This window comes from Crinia signifera, chromosome 6, assembly GCF_055691185.1.
Source record: "Crinia signifera chromosome 6, ASM5569118v1, whole genome shotgun sequence".
In the NCBI taxonomy this organism is placed as follows: domain Eukaryota; kingdom Metazoa; phylum Chordata; class Amphibia; order Anura; family Myobatrachidae; genus Crinia; species Crinia signifera.
This window is the reverse complement of record NC_139222.1, coordinates 267,110,172-267,136,001: the sequence shown is the minus strand read 5'-3', so window position 1 is coordinate 267,136,001 and position 25,830 is coordinate 267,110,172. Positions and strand designations below refer to the sequence as shown.

Here is a 25,830-nt window from a genome sequence, read left to right as displayed (position 1 = left end):
TTGTGTTGGTTCTTTTTTTCATCTTTAAATTCATAGGTTGATAAAAAAAAAAAGTACCGAGCCTGTAGTCAGAAGCAGATTTTTTTTTACAAGGCAACCTAGCACTCAGCAGGTCCCAAGGGGCCCCAAAAAGATATTCTGGCCATCCAAAACATTCCCAGAGGAGCTTTGAATGTCATGACGTAACTTAGACCGATTCACACTCCCGAAGTCCCATTAATGTTCTTTGATAGGTTAAAAAAAGATTTGAACACACAGAATGGTTTCATCTACTGTATGTGAGTTACTGTAAATGTGACCCAGGTAGTAAGATTCCTTCAAGAGACCTAGAGCCGGATTCAGATTTGTACGCAATGCCGATGTTCATGCAGCTGAGCATTTATCGGTAGACTGTGCACGCGCCAAGGTCCTCTATCGATGCCGGCTGCAATCAGCACCAAGAATACAGTACTATGGATTGTTTGGGGGAAGAGGCCTCCAAACTAGAGATGGGCAAAACGGGTCACTGAGCGGACCCGGGTCGGTCAGTGGAAAGAACTAGATCCTTTGGTCGGCTCTGCGGCTCACTTTGTGTAAAAAAGACAGTTATTTATGGTTTGAGTTAGTGTACCATACCTCCCAACATGACCCTTTCCAGGAGGGACACAATGCTCTGTTTCTGGACTTCCCTCTTAATGTTTGATTGTTATTACCTGTGTGGAAACACCTTTCTTACCCATTTACCTGTTTAGAACAGGTAATAGCAATCATTCGTTAAGAGGGAAGTCCAGAAACAGAGCAAAGTCGTAGGTCAGAGATGGGGAACCTTTGGCCCTCCAGCTGTTGTTGGACTACACATCCCAGCATGCCCTGCTACAATTTGCTATTTGGCCATGTTAAAACTGTTGCAGGGAATGCTGGGATGTGTAGTCCAACAACAGCTGGGGCCAAAGGTTCTCTAACCCTGACCTAGGTGGTGCACTTAACATAGATTGTTCTCCACAGTATTAGCCCGTAGAATCTATGGTTTTACACACAGGGGAAATTGACTAATAATTGAATAGCCCTGCGTGGTAAACACAGTAGATAATTGAATATTGAATATGTTGGGTTTGCCCCCTTATATATCTCAGGGTCCCTTCCTGTGAGGCTACCGGTCTCTGTACTACTACTACTACAATTAGCCTGTAGCCCCTCCCCTTGAATATCTCCCCAATAGGCCCTCAGCATTTCAGGCATACACGCCGCCGGATACGGCAGTAGGGGCAGGGGCGGATTTAGGGATGAGGGCGCCCCTAGGCACAACAATAATGTTTACTAAGTAGGACAGTTTATAGGGGCAGTATCTGCATGTCCTATCCATTTACACTCTATTTAAGATGGAATATAGTACAGTACAGTGGATATTTTGCAGTTATTGGTACATTTTGGGCTGACAGTACTATCACAGGCATCCAAGTGCCGCCCCCAAACATGTGCCGCCCCTAGGCCGGTGCCTCACGTGCCTAATGGGAAATTCGGCTCTGAGTAGGGGGAGGTGGAGTCTGACATTCTGTGGCTCACTGTACAAATCAGGCCTCCCTCTTGAAGACCCCTTTTCATTGCCAGTTTCGGGAGGGAGGAGGGGGTCCCTATAATATAAAAATAAGTGTCTACTCACCCATTAAATACAACCATTTCCCTCCTGCCTACCTATATACTTGTACAATGACAAATACAGGGAATAATCCTTTGTGAGGTGGTGTCCTGGGGTATTGATCATATTGGGGCAATTTATAAATTTTGAGGGCGCAGGGACAGGGCTCCGAAAGGAGCCCGTCCCTGCGAAGCCCTAACCTGGAAGCCGGGGGGTCAGACCCCCGCTGACCCCTCTCATCCGAGCCGGGCAGTGCGATGTGTAGGCATAGACTACAATGGGCTATCGCCATCTCAGAATGGCGGTAGCCCAGGGGTGCGAAGCCGGGCTGCCTGATGTTGATACATCGGGCAGCTTCGCATCCCCCATAGAAACCTATGGGGATGCGGCTGGCGGCGCTGAAAGGGGGATCGCAGCAGGGATCGGAGATTCCTGCTGCGGTTCCCCGATGATACATTTAGGGGATACTGGCTTACTAGAGTAGAAGATACCATGTCTCTGGTACATGTACAGCTGCTAGCCAGGGAGTACACGGAGGGTGTCAGAAGGAGAAGAGGAGCTTACAGCGGGATGCGGCTCCTTAAAGCGTTCTGTACATTGCACATTTTAGAGAAATATAATGACATCATCTCCAAGCGCCAGGCCCGCGGTGATCCCCGCCGGGACCACTGATCGCCGTGCTGGGGACAGCCCAGCACCAAGGTAAGCTGCTGGGCTGCCCCCAGCCCCCGTGCACCCCTCCAGCCATTGTCCTGGAGGTGAATGGATGCCTCACACCGGCATCCATTCACCTCCTCCGCTGCTGTCTGCTGAATATAGCAGACAGCAGCGCAGGCTGTCTGTGCCCCCCTGTCCAACCTGCGGATGCTGCGGTCCCCCATTGATGTAAATGGGAGCCGGGTCGGATGACCCAGTGTACCCATTTACACCGACTGCCCTCTACCCAGGTCATAGTCATGTTCTACCCAGGTCAGGACCTGGGGAAACGGTCGTTTGGTCGACTGAACTAGGTCGACATTAGGTCAACAACACTAGTTCGACATTAGGTCAACAACACTAGTTCGACATGCTGAAAGGTCGACATGGAACAAGGTCGACGTGAGTAGTAGTACGTTTATTTATAAGGCGCCGCAAAGTGTCCGCAGCGCCGTACATAGTAAACAAAAAACAAATGACAAGGTAACATACAGGGTGTGTTGAAAAAGTCGGCGTGGTTACAGGTCGACGTGGTTTTACGTCGACATGGAACAAGGTCTACATGGTTATAGGTCAACATGAGGAAGGTCGACAGGTCATAAGGTCGACATGGGGATTTTCACTGTTTTTTGAGCCGACAGGCGGTATTTCATGCCCTACCATCCACTAGGGCATGGAGTGAGATTATAATAGTGTGGCAAGCGAAGTGAGCCACTGTGCCCGAAGCATTGCGAGCGATGCGAGGGTCCGATTTCACTTCCAACTGTGTTGACATTTGGGTCAAAAAACAGCGAAAACCCCATGTCGACCTTATGACCTTTCGACCTTCCTCATGTCACCCTAATGTCCATGTCGACCTAAAACCACGTCGACCTTGTTCCATGTCGACCTTTCTGCATGTCGACCTAGTGACTGTCTGACCAACGCTTGTCTGACGAACAATCCAGTTCCCAGGACCTGGGTAGAAGTCCCGTGTAAAGGGACACGGCGTGTCACATTTACACTGCCGCTGACCGGGGTCTGACCCGCTGAAGACCCGGGGTTTTGCGGCGGTGTAAAAGGGGTATTAATTTTGCTCGTTGCCAAGGGAGACTAAATTTGCTTATTGCCAAGGGGGATTAAATTTGTTCATTGCCAAGGGGGACTAAATTTGCTCATTGCCAAGCCCCCCCCCCCCCCAAATGAAGGTTAAAAGAAGGCCCCCTCCCCCTCCAAATTAAAGTTAAAAGTACTACACAGCCCAGCAAACACAGATCTAGTAAAAAAAAAAAAACATGCGCACTGCCTAACTAAAGTCTGTGTGTCTGTGAGAATGTGTGTTCATACTTCTACTCAACTTTCTGTGATACTGTACTAGTAGAAGATGGTGAAGCAAGCTTGCAATGCCTCTGCTGAGTCTGCTGTTGACCTCCTTCAGGGCTTCAATAAGAATCTAGATCTGCACATGACACAGCAGCAGCAGCAGCAACAACAGCACAAGCAGCCTTGTTTTTCTATTCATTCACAGTCTCCAATTAGAAGAAAATATCTCAGCTGCCAAAGGTGGCAGTGCTGAGCTCAAGCAATGCATTGTATTGTATGCAATGCAAAGCGAAACTGATCCGGATCACCATTTTGGGATCGGCGGCTCCCCCGTTCTTTGGAAGGAACCGTTCAAAAGAACCGGATCGTTCACGAACAGCCCATCTCTACTCCTAACTGGTATCTTGTCTCCTGCCCCATGAGGTCTACATCCGCCTCTGCATGCAGTCTGTTCACAGAAGCTGATTACAGGTAAGAACGTGGGTGTATTGGAGACAAGTGTAGGTCTGTTTGTATTATGTTGCAGGAGAAACATAAGGGGGCAATCGCTTAATAGAGGCTCATCTTTAAGGGGATTCCATTTCTGTAACATCTGTGTATTAATGTGTTTTGCTTTTGAAAAGCTCTTTATTGTAGCCAGAACTTATGATGTAATTAATATTATTTTTAATGCCTGTTTATTTTGTAGCACTTTAGTGATGGAAATTAGAACAATAATAAATCTCAGCTGGGTAGTAACAGACATTGTAAATCCAGAGGAAGTCCAGAAGAGTTTCTTTCACACATTGGCCCTTCTTCTGATTGAGTCGGACAGCCGATCTTTGGTGTTTGCGCATGTGCAGAGGCGTTTCTGCGCATGTGTGAACGCCTCGCACGTCCGAACACGGCGTGAGTTCCGTGCAGAAATGATCGGTCGGAACCATCCGAGCAGGGGGTGGAGAGGGGCGTCAAGGGATGTTCGGGCACATTACCATATGCGTACGCCCCACGTTTCATGGGCATTTCCACGAAAACGCTGGGAGGGGGGCGGATATCAGACATAGCCGGATGTCAGCTGCCCGCCCATATCCCTGATTTCATACGGAAAAATGTCCGTGGTCTGGAGCACTCGGTGCTGTCTGACCGCTCGGTCCATCATTCGATGGTCAGCGACCATTGGAGAATGGTGGAGGTGTCCGCATGAAACATCCACTCGCGGTCCGTACACTCTGCGTCTTATCACATTCGGATGGTGTGAGTGATCCGTACTGTAGGCGCATCTGTCCGATTCCACTAGAATAAGGGCCATTGTGTATTATACCAGCCTGAATGCAGTGGAAAGATGTTCTTAGTACAGCTGTAGGATATAGGAGGAGAATGATTAAGTCTTGGAGAGAGGTAAAGGGGAGATGTATAACATTTTGTAGAGTGATAACGCACCAACCAATCAGCTTCTGCTATGTCATCAACGTTTATACGTTTGGGGGGGTGCTATATCACCAATGTTCATATGTTTGGGGGGTGACACACTATTACACTGGACAAAAATATTTCCGTAAGGCCACTTTTGCCCACCGCCCAGGGGCACCAGGGACATCCTTGGGCATCAGCCTGGGCCAGTGGTGCTCTGGACTCCTTTGTTGGAGAGGTCCCCTCTACCCTAGGGACCTGGCCTGGGCTGACCAGCCACAGAGTTAATGCTTTGGCTGCAGTACCTTATAAAAGTGTCCACCGGCTGTGGCATTACCCTAATGGCTGTTTGAGCCCAGTGCTGGTTTTCAAAATGCAGGGGACCCCCCTACTCCTTTTGTATCCCTGTATTTTGGGAACCAGGACCGATCCTAGAGTCTGGTGCAGGTTTCTTGAATATAGGGGGACCTTTTTTAATGTTTTTCCCCCTGGTATTTGAGAAACCAGGGCTGGCACAAAGAGTCATGCTTGTGGGACGGACCCCAAGCCATGTTTATTCTTTTTTTTCCCTGTTATTTAAATGAAAGGATTTTAAAATGATCTACCACTATATCACCAACATTTATATGTATGAGGGGGGGGGGGGAGACATTCTATCACCAATGTTTAGTGGGGGGGTATACTATTGCACCAATGTTTACATGTCACACTCTGACATATGCCATATGATACAGCTTTATTACAACCCATTATTTAAATCTGAATACTTTTATTCTCCTGAAGTTGCTTGAACACTTTCTGCAAGAGATTTTATATCTTTCATGCTGAATCTCCCAGAAATCTCTCTGTGTGTAGGGCCATTCAATGGTGGTAAACCATCGATGCCCATACCCAACACTGCCCGGTCAGGCCACTCCGCATAAGTGTGAACTCAACTAAAATGCATCACTGTAGTAGGTAAAAATAGTGGAGGAGAGACTGCAGGGGATTAAGGGTGAGTATATTGTACATCAGACACTGAGTCAGGAGAAACCCAGATCAATGCTTCCAGTGCGAGAAGCACAGAGAGTGGATTATAGAGAGTAGTTGGGAGGCTGCTTCCCTCTTCCCTGTCCAATTCCATCAGACAACAAAGTGATTTCATGGTCCTGCTCCTGTGAATCAGACCCCTTACAGACATATGCAAATATCCCAGCACGCACATAATTCTGGGACTAGTGTATGTCTGAATGGCTCTCCCTGTATTTTTCTTTCATTATTTAAATTAAAATGTTTAATTTGACAATTGTGTTCTTGAATTGATATTTGCAGAAAATAAATGACCCGCTGTGAAGGAAATAGCATTTTTGTTGCACTTGTTTGATACCTACAGTGGGTTACTAGACACATAGGCCCTTATTCTGATTGAGTCTGATGGCTCCGAGTGCGGTCGGACAGCCGATGTTTGGTATTTGCGCATGTGCGGAGGCGTATCTGCGCATGTGTGAACGCCTCACACGTCCGAACACGGTGTGAGGTCCGTGCAGAAATTGATCGTACGGAACCATCCGAGCAGGGGGTGGAGAGGGGCGTGAAGGGCTGGTTTTGTTCATTACCATATGCGTACGCCCCGCGTGTCATGGGGGTTCCCATTTAAATGCGGGGCGTACGCATGGTAATGCGGCCGTGACGCACGTGTGGGAGGCGGACAACTGACATAGCCCTGATGCCAGCTGCCCGCCCATATACCTGCGTTTGCACGGAGAAATGTCCGTGTGGTCTGGAGCACTCGGTGCTGGCTGACCGCTCGGTCCAGCATTCGATGGTCGGTGACCATCGAATGATGGGGGAGGTTCCCACAGATGAAGGAGGTGTTCACATGAAAAATTCACTCGCGGTCCGTTCGGTCGGCGTCTTACCGTATTCGGACGGTGTGAGCGATCCGTACACTAGGCGGGGCTAAGAACACTCAGTTCCTGTCCGAAAATACGCATCCGTCCGATTCCACTAGAATAAGGGTCCTAGTGACAGGTATAGAAAGTATTCAAGGGAATGATCGAGAAATGCAGCAAAATCCATTACAGTATTGATAAACTGCAAAGCTAGGACTAAATCAATGACTAAAATTAGACAAAAATGTTCAACAAGATCCACTGACTTATGGAATGTGAATGACAGCTTTTGGCAGTTTTCCAGCATTTCAAAGCAAATGGTCAACTGTCATTTGCTCTCATCCATTACCAGGATTTTGTTCCAACCAGCCCAATCTGACAATCGATCTGTAGATGTATGGCCAGTTTTAAACTTGACTAAGACTAGATTAAAAAATGACCTAAAACGAAATTGAACATTCCTGTCGAAATTATCATGGATTCCAATATTCTCATGATTGGTTCGGTCTATTCAGGGGTGTAACTAGAACCTTGTGGACCCCATAGCAAAATCTTCCCAGCTGCCTTCTTAAGAGGGTACTTCTTAAGAGAGCCGGGGGTGGTGCTGCAAGCAAAGGATAGAGCTTGCTATCCCCTGGAAAAGGGGGGGGGGGAGATTGGCAGCACAGGGGGGAGCAGGCTGTGACCTGTAGGGTGGGGAGGTCAAAGTCGCAGGGGCGTAGACTAAGCTGTAGGGGTGGGGGCAGGGGATAGGCTGTAACCTGCAGGGGAGGTGGTGGTGGAACATGAGGGAGCAGGCTGTCACCTGTGGGGGGGGGGGGGGGGGTTGAATGTTGCAGGCACAGGAGGGAGCAGGTGGTAGACTATCACCTGCAGGGGCGAGGGAGGGTCCGCAGGCTGACTCTTGACTTGACTGGGGTGGGGTCGGTCGCTGGCATACCAACAGGTTACCTGTTTGTGGTCATTGCAATCTGCCTCTATATAAAACAAGAATGTGCTGTTATTAGCCTGTGTATAGATCACACAAGGGTGTCGTACGGGGTGGCTGCTGTGTATCACTGGTGCTGTAACAGCTGATGCATCAGTACTGGCACGTGTAAAGCTCACCAGTCTCCACACACCTCCTGGCCAATCTGGTGGAAGAGGACACCAGTAGGCACCAGCATCTGGGCGGAGGGGTCTGGGCATGGCCAGTATGGGAGGGGCAAGAACAAGACCCCTCCCCTCCATCAGCACACTGTATATATAAAGCAGCTACACCGGTAATACTAATCATTTGCAGTCCCAACCCCTCTGCCACCTGGTCACTGCCCTGTTCACCCCATACACGGTCTCATTGGACTGCTGAACTGATTCACCTGCTTCTCCCTGCTGGTAAGTGGCTACACACTGCAGGCCCGTCTGGTGGTTCCTGCGTCTGTTTCCTGGGTACTGCTGTTAATGGGAAGTAACCAAGAGTTGCAGCATGGTATATGGAGGAGAGGGGTGCAGATTACATGGTATATGGAGGAGCAGTATGTAGAGAAGAGGGGTGCCCTGTATATAGGGGGCGTTATGTGGGGGGGTTGCAGTTTATATAGGAGTATTATATGGTAGGGATGGCAATAGTGCAGCTGGCCATCGATGGTGTTAATTTATGCAATGGATGGTCATTGATATTTTTTTACTGTCGATGGCCTTCCATTTTGTTTGATTGGCCCGTGGGCCAATCAAAACATGTGGGCGGGCTATGCTCTGTGTCTCGGCACTTTGAAAAAAACAAATGCAAAACCTCGATTTTGCTGTGCCATCGATGGAGGGAAGCTATCTGGTTCTCCCCATCGATGGCAAAAGTATTCGACATGGCCATAAACCATTGATTATTTTGAATCATCGATGGCCATCCCTAGTATATGGTTGGGGAGTGCAGTGTTCCGTTGGGCTCCCTCTAGTGGCTGGCGATGGCACCACAGAGGTGAGGAGCAGTGTTACCCTTATACTGTATTTAGAGCGATAGATATCCAATGCTTTTATCATCAGGAAATGTTTGAAAGACTTATTGGAATTCAGAGTTTGCAAAACCCCCTATGTGTGAGCATTTTATTACTATCCGTTGCATTATTCAGAAACACACGTCTTGGCTGATGTGCTTATAAATATAATATAAACTTTATTGTGACATGGCAGAATATATATATATATATATATATATATATTTACACACACACACATTACATTTAAATAAAAAAACATTACAAGTTTCTGCACAAATAATCTAAATCTGCAAAACGCGTCGTCATTTTTAGAATGTTAAAACCTTCAGCAGCTTCTGTAATACCACAGGTTTTCAGTCATAGAAAATAACAGGTCTATGTACTAAGTCTTAGGGGCGGATTTATTAAGCTTGGAGAAGAGATAAACTAGAGATAAAGCGGAGAAAAGGTAAAAGGAGATAAAGCACCAGCCAATCAACTCCCAACTGTCTTTTTCAAACACAGCTGGTGCTTTATCTCCAGTTTATCTCTTCTCCAAGCTTAATAAATCTGCCCCTCAGAGAGATATACAGCACCAGCCAACCAGCTCTTATGTGTCATTTTTCAAACAGCCTGTGACATGGCAGTTAGGAGCTGATGGGCAGGTACTTTGTCTCTCTCTCTGAAGCGAAGTAGATCGAGCCCAAAGTCTTTAAATATAACATTAGGAAAAGCTAGATAGGAATACATCTATCTATTGTTGTAGATTAAGGACACGGACATTACGTGTAATTTTCTAACAGAAAAGAGCTATTTGAACGAAAGAAACCAAGAGAAGTCTGATCATTAAGGAAGAGTTCTCCATTACCCACCGGCCTTACTGTCTGCACGTGAGAGAGGGGCATTTACGTCTATGCAGCCAGTGAGCAATTAAACGCATCATTTGGATATTAGTTTTATTGATGTAATGTATTTTACCTCTTTATATATTTTTGTTGAAGCAATTGACATTTTGGGTTAATCTAGTTTCAGTGCAGACCGCCATTTTGTTGACTGAACCAATTTGCATGACAACACAACTTTGCTCATAATGCCCAATTTCATGTCCCAATTTCCAGTGAATATGCTCACAATTATTGGTTCGGCCAACAAAATGGCTGCCGTTGCTGTTGTGGACAACTTGTTCTCCAGTCTGTGCATACACAGCAAGTTGCTATTGGTATTTGACCAATAGCTAGACTAATTAATTAACCCCGGCCTTGCAATTTGGATCTAAGAAGCATTGTGTGGAATGCGGGAATGTTCTTTGGGAAGGCTATAGATAGAAGTGCCAGATAGTCCTCGGATACGGTATTTCCCTATCGTAATCACAGTTTCAGCAGCGATGGGTGTACGTTACAGATATCAAACCACTGCTCAGAAATATCCTGTCCGGGGAACAGCCCGTTGGTCGGCAGAGAAGGATTAGTCCTCCTGTCCTTGTCACTGACCACTTTCCAAAAGTCTTTTCCTTTGAACAGAAAGAGGGCACTGTGGCTGTAGGAGTAATATGCCGCGTCCAGGTGACTTCTCGGGTGGTTGTTGCGTTGAACAGACGGGAAGAAGGCGGTTATCTTCTTGGGGAAATTAGGAACAATGCTGTTTCTGTTGATGTCGAAGGCAAATACCTGTGGACGAAAACCATGTATGTAATTAACAATTACAATATAATGTTCTGTCTAATATAAGAAAGTCCCAAAATAAGCATCCACAATTCAGTTCTAAAAGTCCTATTATGACCTGGTTCTAGTTGATAGGATGACCACTATTGGTCAGAAGGCACAAGGTCAACATTGTAGAACGGGAGAATAGGTGGGGTTCCTGTTGCGCAGTTTAGCAGCAGGTATTGGTAAGGGCTTGGAGGAGACACCACACCTCCACTGGGAAACAATCGAAAAAGGTAAAGATGCCCTCCACCAAAAAATAGCGCTAAAGATAAAAAAGGTATAACTCCCCTGTTTATGGGCTTAAGTCTGGATCCCCGTCTGTTCTGGATCTGGTAATCCCATATGTAAGACAAGAAAAAAACAGAGAGCTCCGCCCTCGTGTAATACTGTAATTTTATGGAATGCGTATCTATTTTAATAAATATTCAATCCCTTCTATGTGATGTGTAATATGGTCGGGGGGGTCCCCCTTTCTTTGGACTTTTCATGGTTTAGGATTCATGTGGACTACAACTGGGAACCATAAAGTGTGCTGACCCAATCACCAGCAGAGCTAGGCACCAGGCCCCCATATTTGCCCCCTTGGGGGCATGGCCCTCTGTCTCCGGTAATAGGCTATTCACAGCTGCAGCAGCGCCAGGCAGGGGGAAATCCTTACACCGCGGGACACTGGATCTGGGCAAGACGAGGGACTATTCCAAACAAACTGGACAGTCCCATGAAAATCGGGACAGTTGGGAGGTATGGCTGTAGTGTTTGTATGAGTAAACACCTTTGGATGTAGCAGCGATGACATAATTCGCCGGCGTAGTCCCAGCAAGGTTCTAGGAACGAAAACCTGGAGGGATTCTAGACTACAGATGTGCATTTAATCTGTGACTTCTATTGGTGCGAGTTCAGAATTAAAGCTTCACCTCACCTGGGAATCTTTAAAGAAGTAAATGTGCTGGATCCTCCTGTCGAAGAATGCCGTGTTGATGGGACTGGGGATTCCAGGAAAGCCCTCAGAAATGAGCCGAGGGTAAGTCTGTCCCTGAGAATCCTTCGCATAGGCTTTATCATCCTCTCCATCGTAGCGCCAGAAGTGAGAACCTGTGTTTACAGGAAAGATATTCATTACACATTGTCCTCCACAGCAGCTGACAACGACTCCTGTCTCCTGGATGTATATGATGTGATGGTAATATCAGGATGCTGGCATCTCTTACCCTAAGGGGGTTATTCTGGTTGATTTAAATTTGTTTGGAAAATGGGCAAAACCATGTGCACTGCAGGTGGGGCAGATGTAACATGTGCAGAGAGAGTTAGATTTGTGTGAGTTATTTTTGATTCTGTGCAGGCTAAATACTGGCTGCTTTATTTTTACACTGCAATTTAGATTTCAGTTTCAACACACCCCACCCAAATCTAACTCTCTCTGCTCATGTTACATTAGCATGAGAATTAGCATTAAACTCTGGGCGTTCACATATGCTAATGGGGCCGCCCACTGTCCTGGGTGCGTACACGCTGCGAACAGTCGCCGTAAGTATGCGTAGCCTGCGTATGCACACGTACACCCCTCTGTGCAATGCAGGCTCACTGGTGGGTGGGGCCTACAATGACACGATAATCGTCATTTACCGAGGTGGGGGTCGCATGAGACTGCCAGCATTCTATAAGACTTGCCACTCTTTCCAGGGGGGCCGGGAGGGGGACTTGATATCCGGAACCCTCCCGGCCATTCGGTGGGGATAGGCAACCCTGTAGTATAACCGATGGCGAGATGTATCAATGCTTGGAGAGACATACAGTCCCAACCAATCAGGCTTGTACAATACTTCACCTGAGGTGGGTTATTTATTTTACCCATGGTGAGGACTTGATATAAATATGCTGCATCCCTGTCTATGTATTAGACGGGCCTAGTGTGCACAATAAAACCAGACTGCAGTGACCTGACTTTGCGATCACGGCTGTATATACCTTTGAAGAAATAGCAGTCATCTCTGGTCCATGTCCATACATGCACAAAGGCATCAATGTTCTGTGTGGGGATCCCCTGCCAACCAGTGGACACTGCAACTGGATCTCCATAGCGGGTCCTATTGTTCCGGTTCTCATACATCCAGTACCAGCCGTTTCTGAAGAAGTAAGAGTTGTACCGGACAACCGTCTCCCCGTACTGGTTCTTCTCCTTCCTCACCCAGTCAAAGACCGTGTCAAAGGGTCCTTCACATGACCCTGGAGATGAACAAGACGTATTCAAGGAAGCATTTACAGACCAGGCATGTCCAAACGATGGCCCTCCAGCTGTTGTGAAACTACAAGTCCCATCATGCCTTGCCACAGTTTTGCTATTAGGGAATGCTAAAACTATGGCAAGGCATGCTGGGAGGTGTAGTTTCACAACAACTGGAGGGCCACAGTTTGGACATGCCTGGTTTAGACTCCTAAAAAGCGGTGTGAACCCTTCTACATCAGTAATGGTCCTTCAAAATCAGATTGAAGAGCTACAGCTTAAATAAAGTATTACTCTATTTACAGGTTGCATCAATCAAATGATAAAATAAAATCATGTACTCGTGGAGTTATCACGTTTTCTACATAATACAGCACAGAGATGGAAGCGTGGCATGGTCCGATGGGTATTGTGGCTAATGCAGGATATAACCAAATTTCTCCACTGTCTTCTAACGCAACACGTTTCAAGCTGAACCACTGTAAAGTCCTTGTTGAAGAAACTAGTTGTATACTGTAATATCAATGAATCCCTCCCAAGGTCTGTTTGGGAGTACAACAACAAACGATGCCTTTTGACCACCAAAGCAGCCGCAACCATGTCCAGAACTACAGTTTGATTCCATCTTTATTCAGTGGCAAAATAAATTTATAAAGTAATTAATTAGGGCAGCTGGTAGGTTAATTGGCCTCCAACAAAAATTTACCCTAGAATGTCTGCGTGTGCGTGTACATGTAGTAGAGAATATAGGGGGTCATTCTGGTTCAAGGCTGTGAATTTGCAGCCTTGCTAATCCACCAAACTCCGCCCCCCCCCCCCCCCCCCCCCTCTCAGTGTGTGTTTGCATGCACTGCAAAGATAATTTAGCCACCAGGGGGCCCTGCTCTGCCGGAGAGTGGGATTATACCATCAGTTTCCCCATCCCTGTTGTACAGTATTAAGAGCTTGTATTTGTATCTGGCAATAAGGTTCTCACTGGAGAAGTCAGATGAGACTCTTACATAACAGATGTAATAATACTAGCTGGAAATACGATGCATTTCTCTTTAATATTATATTACAGTCACGTAATCTCTGCTATATCCCGTATACATTGTTATTCACCAGTGACTAATGCTGGGTACACACCAGGACGACTAGGGCACGATTCTGTCAATTTAGATCCAATTCCGACCGGTTGTATGCAGATTGTATGTACTATCGTGTGTTTTTGACATTTATTTGATCCGATTCCGATCAAATGCGCGTTCACGCCGCTCGTTTGGTCGCATCTTTGGTCCTACGTGCTGCAGGTAGGATCTGTCAATCCCAGGCCGACCGACCGTCAATCGTATGCAGATCGTGAGTGTTTTTTGCCGCCTCCGTCGTCCGTCCGTCGGTGCGTCCGTCGTTTGATCCAGCCTATTTGAGTGGCATTTCCTAAACACTCCCCCGGCGCCATGTTTTTCCACATAGCAAACAGCGCTGGCGCAGCAGTTGGACTCTCCTTCTTGTCTCATCTCCCAGAACAACAACCTGGTATGTTTGCACTCCCAATGCTCTTCTATGCATGCCCACTGTTGCCACCAATGTATATAGTGTGTATAAAGCACTGGTTTGGCAACCGTGCACCCGACCATGTCACTGTTTTTTTTGGGTGGGCCCCATGTCTGTGTGTATACATATAACCAATGTCCACCATTGCAGTATTCAAAGCACTCCTCTCTGCTAGGCCCCATTCACCTGTGTGTGTGTGTTTGTGTATATATAGATATATATACATAAACCATTGTCCACCATTGCAGTATTCCAAGCACTCCTCTCTGCTAGGCCCCATTCACCTGTGTGTGTGTGTTTGTGTATATATAGATATATATACATAAACCATTGTCCACCATTGCAGTATTCCAAGCACTCCTCTCTGCTAGGCCCCATTCACCTGTGTGTGTGTGTTTGTGTATATATAGATATATATACATAAACCATTGTCCACCATTGCAGTATTCCAAGCACTCCTCTCTGCTAGGCCCCATTCACCTGTGTGTGTGTGTTTGTGTATATATAGATATATATACATAAACCATTGTCCACCATTGCAGTATTCCAAGCACTCCTCTCTGCTAGGCCCCATTCACCTGTGTGTGTGTGTTTGTGTATATATAGATATATATACATAAACCATTGTCCACCATTGCAGTATTCCAAGCACTCCTCTCTGCTAGGCCCCATTCACCTGTGTGTGTGTGTTTGTGTATATATAGATATATATACATAAACCATTGTCCACCATTGCAGTATTCCAAGCACTCCTCTCTGCTAGGCCCCATTCACCTGTGTGTGTGTGTTTGTGTATATATAGATATATATACATAAACCATTGTCCACCATTGCAGTATTCCAAGCACTCCTCTCTGCTAGGCCCCATTCACCTGTGTGTGTGTGTTTGTGTATATATAGATATATATACATAAACCATTGTCCACCATTGCAGTATTCCAAGCACTCCTCTCTGCTAGGCCCCATTCACCTGTGTGTGTGTGTTTGTGTATATATAGATATATATACATAAACCATTGTCCACCATTGCAGTATTCCAAGCACTCCTCTCTGCTAGGCCCCATTCACCTGTGTGTGTGTGTTTGTGTATATATAGATATATATACATAAACCATTGTCCACCATTGCAGTATTCCAAGCACTCCTCTCTGCTAGGCCCCATTCACCTGTGTGTGTGTGTTTGTGTATATATAGATATATATACATAAACCATTGTCCACCATTGCAGTATTCCAAGCACTCCTCTCTGCTAGGCCCCATTCACCTGTGTGTGTGAATAGCAATCTGCACAATAAAATGTATAGTGGTTTTCATAAAAGTTTATTAACATTTTAAATACTTAAAACATAAGAACTAGGTAAACTGGTAACTATAACTATAAAAATTTAAATATGAAACAAAACATGGGTATAACTATAACAACTAAAATGGTTTTATCTTTTTACAGTCCCAATGTCCAACGCAAAGGAACAAGAGTTTTTGGAAGGGTTTATTGAAAAATATCGTACACACGAATGCCTGTGGAGAACCAAATCCAAGGAGTATTCAAACAAAATGAAAAGAAACCAAGCCTTGGAGGAGTTGGCACGCTACAGTCTTCCATTTCACCCAGAGGCCAATGTTGAATGGGTGAGGAAACGCATCCAGAATATGCGCACGGTGTTCTTAAAGGAACACAAGAAGATGGAGGCTGCAAAGAAGTCTGGTGCTGGAGTCGACGAGATGTATCAAACATCGCTCTGGTACTATGACCGGTTGACATTCACCCTCAGCCAGGAGTCGATGAGGACAGGAGTAGTCCTTATGGTCGAACAGGAAAACCAAGAAGTCGCGGCGCAGGAGGAGGAGGAGAATTCGCAGTCTGCATCGGTGAGTCTATTTTTTTGGCTATCTAATTGATTCCTCCTGCCAATCCACAGCGCCCTCCCCATTAAAGTAGGCCATGTACTCTTCCCTCACCTGTTTGGCTCGTGCACTCCCTGTGTAGCGTTGTGTTGGGGTTTGCAAGGAGGATATCTGCACTACCTCCTCTGGCAGTTCTTGGTCTTCTTGGAGTGCTGTGCCTGTAGCCCTTTGCTGTGTGGCTTTTCTGCGGAGCAAATTGTGCAGGACACAGCACGCCGTGACAACCCAGTCAATTTTGTCCACCCTCAGGTTAATGGCAGTGTGAAAAATGCGAAACCGGCTTGCCAGGATGCCAAAAGCATTTTCCACAACACGCCGTGCCCTGGATAGCCTGTAGTTAAAGATCCTTTTGTCATGGTTCAGGCCCCTTTGCGCATATGGCTTCATGACATGCTCGTGCAGGCCAAAAGCCTCGTCAGCCACAAAAACAAAGTTAAGCCCCTGTTTAGTTTCCTGGACAGACGGCAAGTGAAGGGTGTTCGCTATGAGCCTTTCGTAGAACTTTGTGTCCTTGAAAGTGCCACCATCCGATGCACGGCCATTCCTTCCTACATCCAGGAAGATAAACTCATAGTTGGCATTCACCACAGCCATTAGTACAATGCTAAAATAGCCCTTGTAATTAAAATAGTAGGAACCACTATTGATAGGCTGGGCTATGCGGACATGTTTGCCATCAATGGCTCCACCGCAATTTGGGAAGTTCCATCGCTGTTCAAACTCCTCTGCGATGACTTTCCATTCATTCACGCTGGTAGGGAACTGAAATTAGAAGTAAATAGAATTGATTAGTAAACATGTTCAATTTTTTTACAGCTTGGTGACTACCCACCTGCAACCCCAGACCTATCTGTCCTATCTGATAATGCATGCACATCTAACGAAGTTCCTACTCCGGCACGCACTCCGCCACCCACCCTGGAACCCACTCCACCACTCCCCCGTGCCAAAAAAATGCGTGGCAAAGGAAAAAAAGGAGAAGCAGCGGCACATGAAGAATTTATGATGCGGGCACATCAAGTCCTGCAAAGAAACCCGGACAAACATGACAACTACTTCACTTATGTGGCAGAGTGTGTTCGCAACATGGCTCCTGACCAGCAACTTACTTTTGAAAAGTTATGCATGGAGTTGGTGTATAATGGCAGTTTAGGGTATCTCAACAGTGGCACTAAAATAGTTGGCATTGGTAGTGCACCAGACACACCACTGTCATTAGAATCACCAGTGCCTACTCCGCCTGCCACCGTAGCAGGCCAGTCGAGCACAATTCCAACACATACCCAGTCAACACCTACACAGCCTTCTCAACCCCCCCAGTACCGTCAATTCTACAGTTCTTTACTGATAGAAGATCCAGAGTGTCCTGTTTTTGAGGATCTGTCTTAAAAAATAGGCTACTTTATCATTTACCATCGACATGGTCTCAGCTGCAGGTATGTGATGGCCACTGCTCACATGGCGTATGGCGCACATCAATGGGGCCGGGACCATTGCATCTGCGCCATGCGCCATGTGGGCCGCAGCCTTTACATATCTGCAGCAGACATCCTCTGCCACACAAGGGCCACAGTGTGTATTTTTGTTTATTTATATGCTGCTACCTGTACCTGCATTACCAGAGGGAGAACAGGATTCTCCTCAATCTGGATAGCAAACTCCATTTATTGCCCTTTTGTCTTTACCAATAGTATGGGGTACTGTGCGGCAGACATGGTCTCGGCTGCAGGTATGTGATGGCCACTGCTCACATGGCGTATGGCGCACATCAATGTGGCCGGGACCATTGCATCTGCGCCATGCGCCATGTGGGCCGCAGCCTTTACTTATCTGCGGCAGACATCCTCTGCCACACAGTAGCCCGTACTTATTGGGAAAGTTTAAACTGGGTCATACATACTTAAATCTTTATATATAGTGTGTGTTTTTGTACAATATCTTTTATATATGGTATTATAATATATTTTTGTTGACACAATCTATTTACTATTTTACATGTTTTAACCATGAAAGGCCTAAAAAACCTGTTTCTGTCCTAGGCCTAAATTATAAATAAAAATATTTTGTTTGCACAATAAAGTGTACAGTGTATATTTCATCCTTACCTTGCAATACTGGTACTGCAGCACCTTCACAATGGCTTTGCAGGTCTCCGGGATGATGAGGCCCAAAGCTTGCGGGGAGATGAGGGATCCAAACTTTAGGTCAGCAAGAGACCGTCCTGTCGCCAGAAACCTCAGGGTGACCACCAGCCGTTCCTCAGCAGGGATAGCCATGCGATACTTGGTATCCTGCTTCTCGATGTGGGGAGTCACCAGACGCAGCAATTCCTGGAATGTGGCATCATCCATCCTCAAGAAGTTACGGAAATCGTCTGGGTTATTCTCCCTGATGTCCCTGAGCAGTGGCATGTGCGAACGAGTCTGACGCTGAAGTAGCCACTGCTTTGTCCAGCATGATCTTTCTCTCCTGCGCTGGGCTCTCTGACGCCTGAGCTTCAAAACTGCATAATAGAGCAGGTACTGTTGCTGGTGACTACCCATCACTGCATTCTCCATAGTGCAGGGTTAAAAGACACTTTGTAATGGCAGGCAAAACAAAGTAATGTGTAAATAGCTATGTCCAGCGTTCAGCAGGTATAAACCAAGCCTCACTAGTAACAAAGCAGAAATACACTGGTTTAAAATGGCTGCTGCTATTCCTATCCCCCTCTGCTAGTCCTCCCCCTCTGCTAGTCCAGCCCCTTCATTCAAATTTCAAAGGCCCATCTGACGACGGTCGCATGTGTTCTTGCAAAAAAAACAAAAACCAGCGATCCGACCGTCTTAACGACCATCGCGGGCGCATCGGGATCGGATCTAGATCGTTCCGCAAAAAAACACAATTTTTGCTAATCGTTTGCTGGGGACTGCCTGGGAGCTCCCGGGAAGTCCAAGGGAAATCGTTCCATGGTCGTCTATCGGTCGTGAACGACGGTGGTCGTCCTGGTGTGTACCCCACATAAGACCTCTCCAGCATCTCAGTATCTCTATATTTACATCATTATTACTTACCTGCAGCTGGGATATTACTTTTATTGGCATTTTCATTCCGGCTTTATAAGCTTTTTATGTTTTTATTTGTATGCATGATATTTTGATTAAGGTTACTGTTTGCGAGGTGATTTTTCTTGGATTAATGTATACGGAACACATTTAAAGGAAGTTGCATCTTGCTGGATTTTTATGTGGAAGTAAAATGAATAACCGGGGAAGCAGTTTTTGGAATCAGTAATGAAGTGGGGCTAATATATATATATATATATATATATATAGATTATTTTTATTATTGTTACTCTTTATTTATATGGCGCCACAAGGGATCCGCAGCGCCCAGTTACAGAGTACATATATAAGCAAAATAGGAAATGGTGACTTACAGTTGAATACAGGCCCTTATTCAGATCTGATCGCAGTACAAATTTGGGTACTTATTTCCTAGCATGGCGCCCGTCGCAGGTGATTGCATACCTTAACTTAACGTATGCGATGGACGCGGCCGACGCGATTTCAGGGCTATTCTTAGCCTTTTCCCCGACAATTAAAAAATCGCGTCCATCGCATGCCTTAAGTTAAGGTATGCGATGTGACCGACGCGATGGACGCGATTTTACCTAGGGAACAATGTTAAATGGGCCAATGGACCCGATTTTTCATTGTATAGCCACCCTTATGGGTATTTGACATGACAAATGCCTCCCCCCCCCCATTGTTAACGCCACCCCACGATGAAGGCCAACCCGAAGAGTGGCGAGTGCAGCGGTACGTGTCCTCCGACCTTTTCATACCCCCACTATCCACGTCGGCGTGGAGTTGATTATATATAGTGTAACAAGCCACCTAGCCCGAAGCGTGGCGAGCCCCGCAAGGGGACGCTTAATACCTGTGAAGTAATGCGCGTCCCCGCGCGGGGCCCGCTGTGCACGCCACGCTTCGGGCTCGGTGGCTCGCTGCGCTCACCACACTATATGAAATCATCTCCACGCCGACGTGGATAGTGGGGGTATGAAAAGGTCGGAGGACGCGTACTGCTGCGCTCGCCACGCTTCGGGTTGGCGTTCATCGTGGGATCACGGTAACAATGGGGGGGAATTTGACCCATCAGGGTTGGGAAACCATAAAAATTGTGGTCTGGGGGCCATTTAACATTGATTCCAATGTAAAAATCACGTTGATCGCATCGCATGCGATCAACGCGATTTTTTTGGACCCGATGGATACAATCTTGATCGCAGGCGCCGTGCTAGGAAATAAGTACCCAAATTTGTTCTCAAAATGGGCAAAACCATGTGCACTGCAGGTGGGGCAGATGTAACATGTGCAGAGAGAGTTCGATTTGGGTGAGTTATTCTGTTTCTGTGCATAAATACCGGCTGCATTATATTTACACTGCAATTAGATTTTAGTTTCAACACACCCCACCCAAATTTAACTCTTTCTGCACATGTTACATCTTCCCCACCTGCAGTGCACATGGTTTTGCCCATTTTGAGAACACATTTGTACTGCGATCAGATCTGAATAAGGGGCTACAATACAGGACATGTACAGGGTACATAAACATAGCTGCATCAGCAGATGACACTGGAATACATTTCAGTGTAGAAGAAAACAGCAAGATTTGGTGCCATCTAGGGATGCCAATCCTGTGGCACTTTTTCAATCCTGGGGTGCGTCAGTGAGCAGGGTGGGCGGTGCACAGACGCTGCCTGGCATTATACTAGAAACTCCAATCCCAAGATTTAAATCTCGTCAATTTAAGGGCCAAATCCTGGGATCCGGCCAATCCTGGGATTGACCACCCTAGTGCCATCGTTTAAGTAGGAGAAAGAATAGCAGATGAGGGCAGAGGGACCAGCTCGTGAGAGCTTACATTCTAAAGAGGAAGGCCACACAATAGCACCCCATTATGACCACACAATAGCACCCCTTACACATTATGCTAGTACAGTAGTAGTGCCCCTTACACATTATGCTAGTACAGTAGTAGTGCCCCTTACACATTAGTAGGACCATTAAACATTTTGCCAACACAATAATAATGCACCTTACACACAGTTGTACTACACCTTACATGTTAAAAACACAGTATTAGTGCCCTTTACACATTATGCACTCACACCATAGCAATTCCCCTTACACATTCTGCCTACAAGTATTAATACCCCTTAAATGTTATACCACACAGTAGCAGTGGCCCTTACACATTATGCACACAGTAGCAGTGCCCCTTACTCATTATACCCACATAGTAATTAATATGCTAACAAAATAATAATTAAACTTAACCTGTCCTTTACAGCCCTTCCTCCAGCATAGCAGTGCTGCAGAACATGCACCATACCTCCCAACTGTCCTAATTTTCGTGGGACAGTCCCATTTTTTGGGGGGGACTGTCCTGCTTTCCCACTTGTGGGCAGCACTGTCACATGGTAGGGAGTCCTCCTGTCACCTACTACTCTGCTTAGCAAAGCAGTAGGTGAGTCAGGCCTTGCACATATCTATACCACTCCTACCTACAAGACTTTTCACGTGCTGCTCCTTTTCTCTGGATTCTACACCTCTCTAAAAAAAAATCTTCCAACAGGCTCTCAAGACCCACTTCTTAACCAAACACAGTCCACACTCGCTTTAACTCTCTGTTCCATGCTCTCTGTACAGCCCATCTATGTTACCCCTGTCTGCCCATGGGCACTGCTACTGTGGGCATGTTTAAGGGACACTACTACAGTGTGGCGTAATTTGTAACAGGCACTTCTACTGTGGGGCATAATAAGGGTACTACTGCATGGCATAATTTTAACTAATTGTAATGTTGTGCATCCATGCTCCTTACCCAGAGATCCACACCCCTCTAACAAATATGGGGGGATGGAGTGGAACAGTTCCTTACTTTATCAGGGGCACTCGAACCCCTAGATACACCCTTGTACACTGCCACCACAATGAGTGGCAGATTTATACCGCTTTTACATCGATGCAAAAACCCAGGTTTTTGCCTCATTGACCCAGGTCAGCTGCGATGTAAACGGGGTACCTGCAAAAAAAACACCTGGGTGGTGGGGCAGTGTAAACGGGTATCCCGGATCATCTGGCCCGGGACCTGTTTACACCAATGGGGGAGCCCAACCTCCCGACCATAGCATCCTGCGGTCAGTATGGAGATTGGGCGGGGGGCGAACTCTCCGTCTGCTGTACTAAGCAGGCAGCAGAGGAGCCAGGGAGGAGGTGAATGGATGCCTGTGTGGAGCAATTTACCTTGGTGCTGTGCTTGCCCCCAGTGGGGCGATCGGTGCATCGTTCGACGGTCTCGGTGCTTGGAGATGATGTTATAAACAGTAGTATAAACAGTGCTGGCCAGGGCATATTCTGGGCCGGCACCGCAGTGTAAACAGGGCAAATCCCGGATCCGACCCAGATTGGAACAGTGTTCCAAATACCGTGTCGGATCCGGGATTTTGATGTAAAAGTGGTTTTATTAATCAGCTCCTAATTATCAAGTTACAGGCTGTGTTTGAAAAATGCCAGTTAGTTGCTGATTGGCCAGTGATAAAGTACCAGCCTCATTATCACTTCACCGGGCATAAGTGAATGTGGGATTTCAGGTCACGTATGCACAGTTGATCAGCAACTTGCAGCCCCCGATGTTAAATAGGCCACATAGATAGAAGTCAGAGAGAAATAATATAAATGCAAGTCAGCGAGTATGACTACCAATCAGGCAGTGACACGGTAATGTGATGCCTATTGAAGGGACACCTCCTGCTGTCTTGGGAAAGTTGCTACAGAGAATTGTCTATTTCACACAGATCTACCATGCAGAGGTTCAGTGCGCGCCCTCGGGGGAACTGGGCTCAGGGCAGCGGGATTCTTGTTCTGTGTCAAAAGATATTCAGGAAAGATTTAATTCCTCCCGGGAGCTACAAATAAAAATGTCACACCTAGATGTGAGCACCTGTGCGATACACAGCGTCCTAATTTACTGGTGTGAGGTGCAGCGATCTCTCTGCAGCACACAATTACGGAGCATGTTCCTGGAGGAAAATCGCTTATCAGTCACTTTTAGGACACAGCAGACAGAGGCGGCACAAGAAGTGCTTGTTCCCAGAGAAAAGTTACACAAGTTTTTCTGTTTTAAGGACATGATTTCCCAAGTCTGATGGAGTCTGAGCCAGGGGCAGACCCCTGTACCTCTGCCAGGTAAACTTGGGAAACCGCCCGGCACTCTACCAGGGTCACATTGGCTTGGCGGCGGGCTGGACTAAAAAGTCACGGCCTCTACCATGGAAGGGGAGATGTGTTCGGCAGCTCGACAATAAAAAGGTCAATAGGTCGTCCACCGATATTGGCCGACACGCCATATGTCGACACATGAAAAATATTGATATACCTTAGGCCAGACATGTCCAAACTATGGCCCTCCAGCTGTTGTAAAACTACAAGTCCCATCATGCCTTGCCACAGGTTTGCTATTTGGGAATGCTAAAACTATTGCAAGGCATGCTGGGATGTGTAGTTTCACAACAGCTGGAAGGCCAGAGATTTTTTTTATACTTTACTATCCAAGTGGACATAAGGTGCCCATTCACAGTACAATTCCTGGGTGTGATGAGATGCGCGCTCCCGTCACACATCTCATCGCACAGCACAAAAAGGATGTGCTGCACATACTTTTTGTACTAGATCTCATCTCATCTTATCGCAAAACCTATGCAATGCCATGAGATACGATGCAATATTGTATACAATAATTGTACCGTGTATGGGCACCTGCACTCAGTGCTCTGCAAAGGTGCTACTCCTATTGGCCGCTGCCACAGGAGTCTGGGGGCGGGCTTAGGACCATATGGAGCCGGGCAGAACCCCAGGTGTTGCATGGCTAAACATACACTCAGTGCACCCAATCCATGGGGAACTGCCAAATATTACATACATGATAACATGTATTTCTATATGTACTAAGCAGTTTCCCCCTTCATTGTACGTACGGTCAGCACTGCAGCCCAGGGCATGCTGAAGGTGCTGATTCACTGGTGTCTGTATAATGGGTGCAAGTTGTGCAGTGCTCCCATGTAGGTATGCTCCCTCTCTGTAGGTCCAGCATAGCAGCAAATATCACTGGGAAAATGGCCGCTGCTACCATTTTCTGGTGATTCGTGAGGTGTTTGGGGCTCTGTGCATGGTATATTATACGCATGTGCAGCTCCCCTTTGCAAATTGCTTTGGTGACTTGCATAGTTGCTGAGCCGTTCGCAGACGGCGGCGCGGGAGGGGGTCGCCCGTGAGAGCGCCCATCTTTTTATGGCCATCCCCATGAAAACGTTAGGCGTTCCCATTGATGCGTGGGAGGGACGTGGTGTGCCAGGGGCGGGGAGCTGATGCCACAGGATGTCAGCCAGTCGCCCGCCCCGTCTTCGTCCCGTTGCTCGCAAATAGAAGTCAGTTCTATATACTATTTGCGAAGCCAGGAGAAAATAATCGATGGTTGTGACCATCAAACGATTTCTCCTGCAGCGGAGACATGCGAGGGGATGTGTCTTCATGACACACCCCCTCGCATGTAAATGAGGAGATTCGTTGAGGGTGGAGGGCGGATGAATTGGGGCCACAGATTTACCGCTAGAGATGACAGGGCCCAACAGAGCCTGAACATGAGCCCCCTCCTCTCCTCTGTGCTAATTGCAGTCATTTTATCAAATAAGCCTGATATCATTACTGCATGTGAATGGGGGGAGGGGTATAAAGCAGCAGCGGGCCCACGGAATACTGTATTACTACTCCATACATTGTTATCTAGAAGAGAGCAATGTTCTGGGTATAACTCATACTTGCCTACCTGGGGAGCCAGGTAATTGATAAGAAAGGTGTCACCACAGGTGCTGGCAATCATACATTACCAGGGAAGCCCAGGAACAGAGCATTTTCTCCCGCATGGAGAGGGTCAGGTAGGCAAGTATGGTATAACTGCACCCAGCCGCCGGTACAGAGCCCAGCACAACCTTCATCAGAGGTAAATTGTAACCTGTATCTCTCTGTATCCAGATAAAGACGCTCTTCTGTATGTTCATGTCATGTTAATGGGAATGCAATTTATTGTGGTTACGGAGAGTGGGGACTTCTCAGCTCCTGAACACCTCTGAGTTGTGCTCTTCCTTCAGCTCTGTCTGCTGAGGTCATTTGTTTGGGCACCTGTGGAAAATTACAGCTGCGAGACTGTCAGAGTCCTATTCGGCACTCAGTAAGTTGTAAGGGGCTCGCTCTATGGCTCTCTGCTAATGTGATGCTGAGACGTTCATATCTCCGGCACACAAACGCTATTCCGCGTCTGTTCTGCCCACACAAGACCTCCGAGATCTGATCACCACTCACATTTCACTCTGTGCTAATGTGTATCATGGGGTGTGGGTTGTTAGGTCTACAACAACTAGGTCGACACCACTAGGTCGACAGGCAGCAAGGTCGACATGGGTCAATGTCAACGTGGGTCTAGGTCGAGAGGCCATTAGGCCGACACAAGCTTTAGGTCGACATGAGCAAGGTTGACATGGGGTTTTACTATTAGGGGTTTATTTACTAATATAGGAATTCTACTGAGGATG

The 25,830-nt window shown here is 46.8% G+C and overlaps 1 protein-coding gene across 1 annotated transcript in view; it reads right to left on the bottom strand.

The window, feature by feature from the left end:
• Positions 1–9,077: 9,077 nt before the first annotated feature.
• Positions 9,078–25,830, bottom strand: part of MMP21 (matrix metallopeptidase 21) — a 31,678-nt gene continuing 14,925 nt past the window's right edge. Inside the window, exons 5-7 of the mRNA XM_083145625.1 lie at positions 12,497–12,754; positions 11,451–11,623; positions 9,078–10,492 (exon numbers count right to left, since the gene is read on the bottom strand). Of these exons, the coding sequence (XP_083001751.1) occupies positions 10,193–10,492; positions 11,451–11,623; positions 12,497–12,754 (731 nt within the window). The 3' untranslated portion in view covers positions 9,078–10,192. The remainder of the gene's footprint in view (positions 10,493–11,450; positions 11,624–12,496; positions 12,755–25,830) is intronic.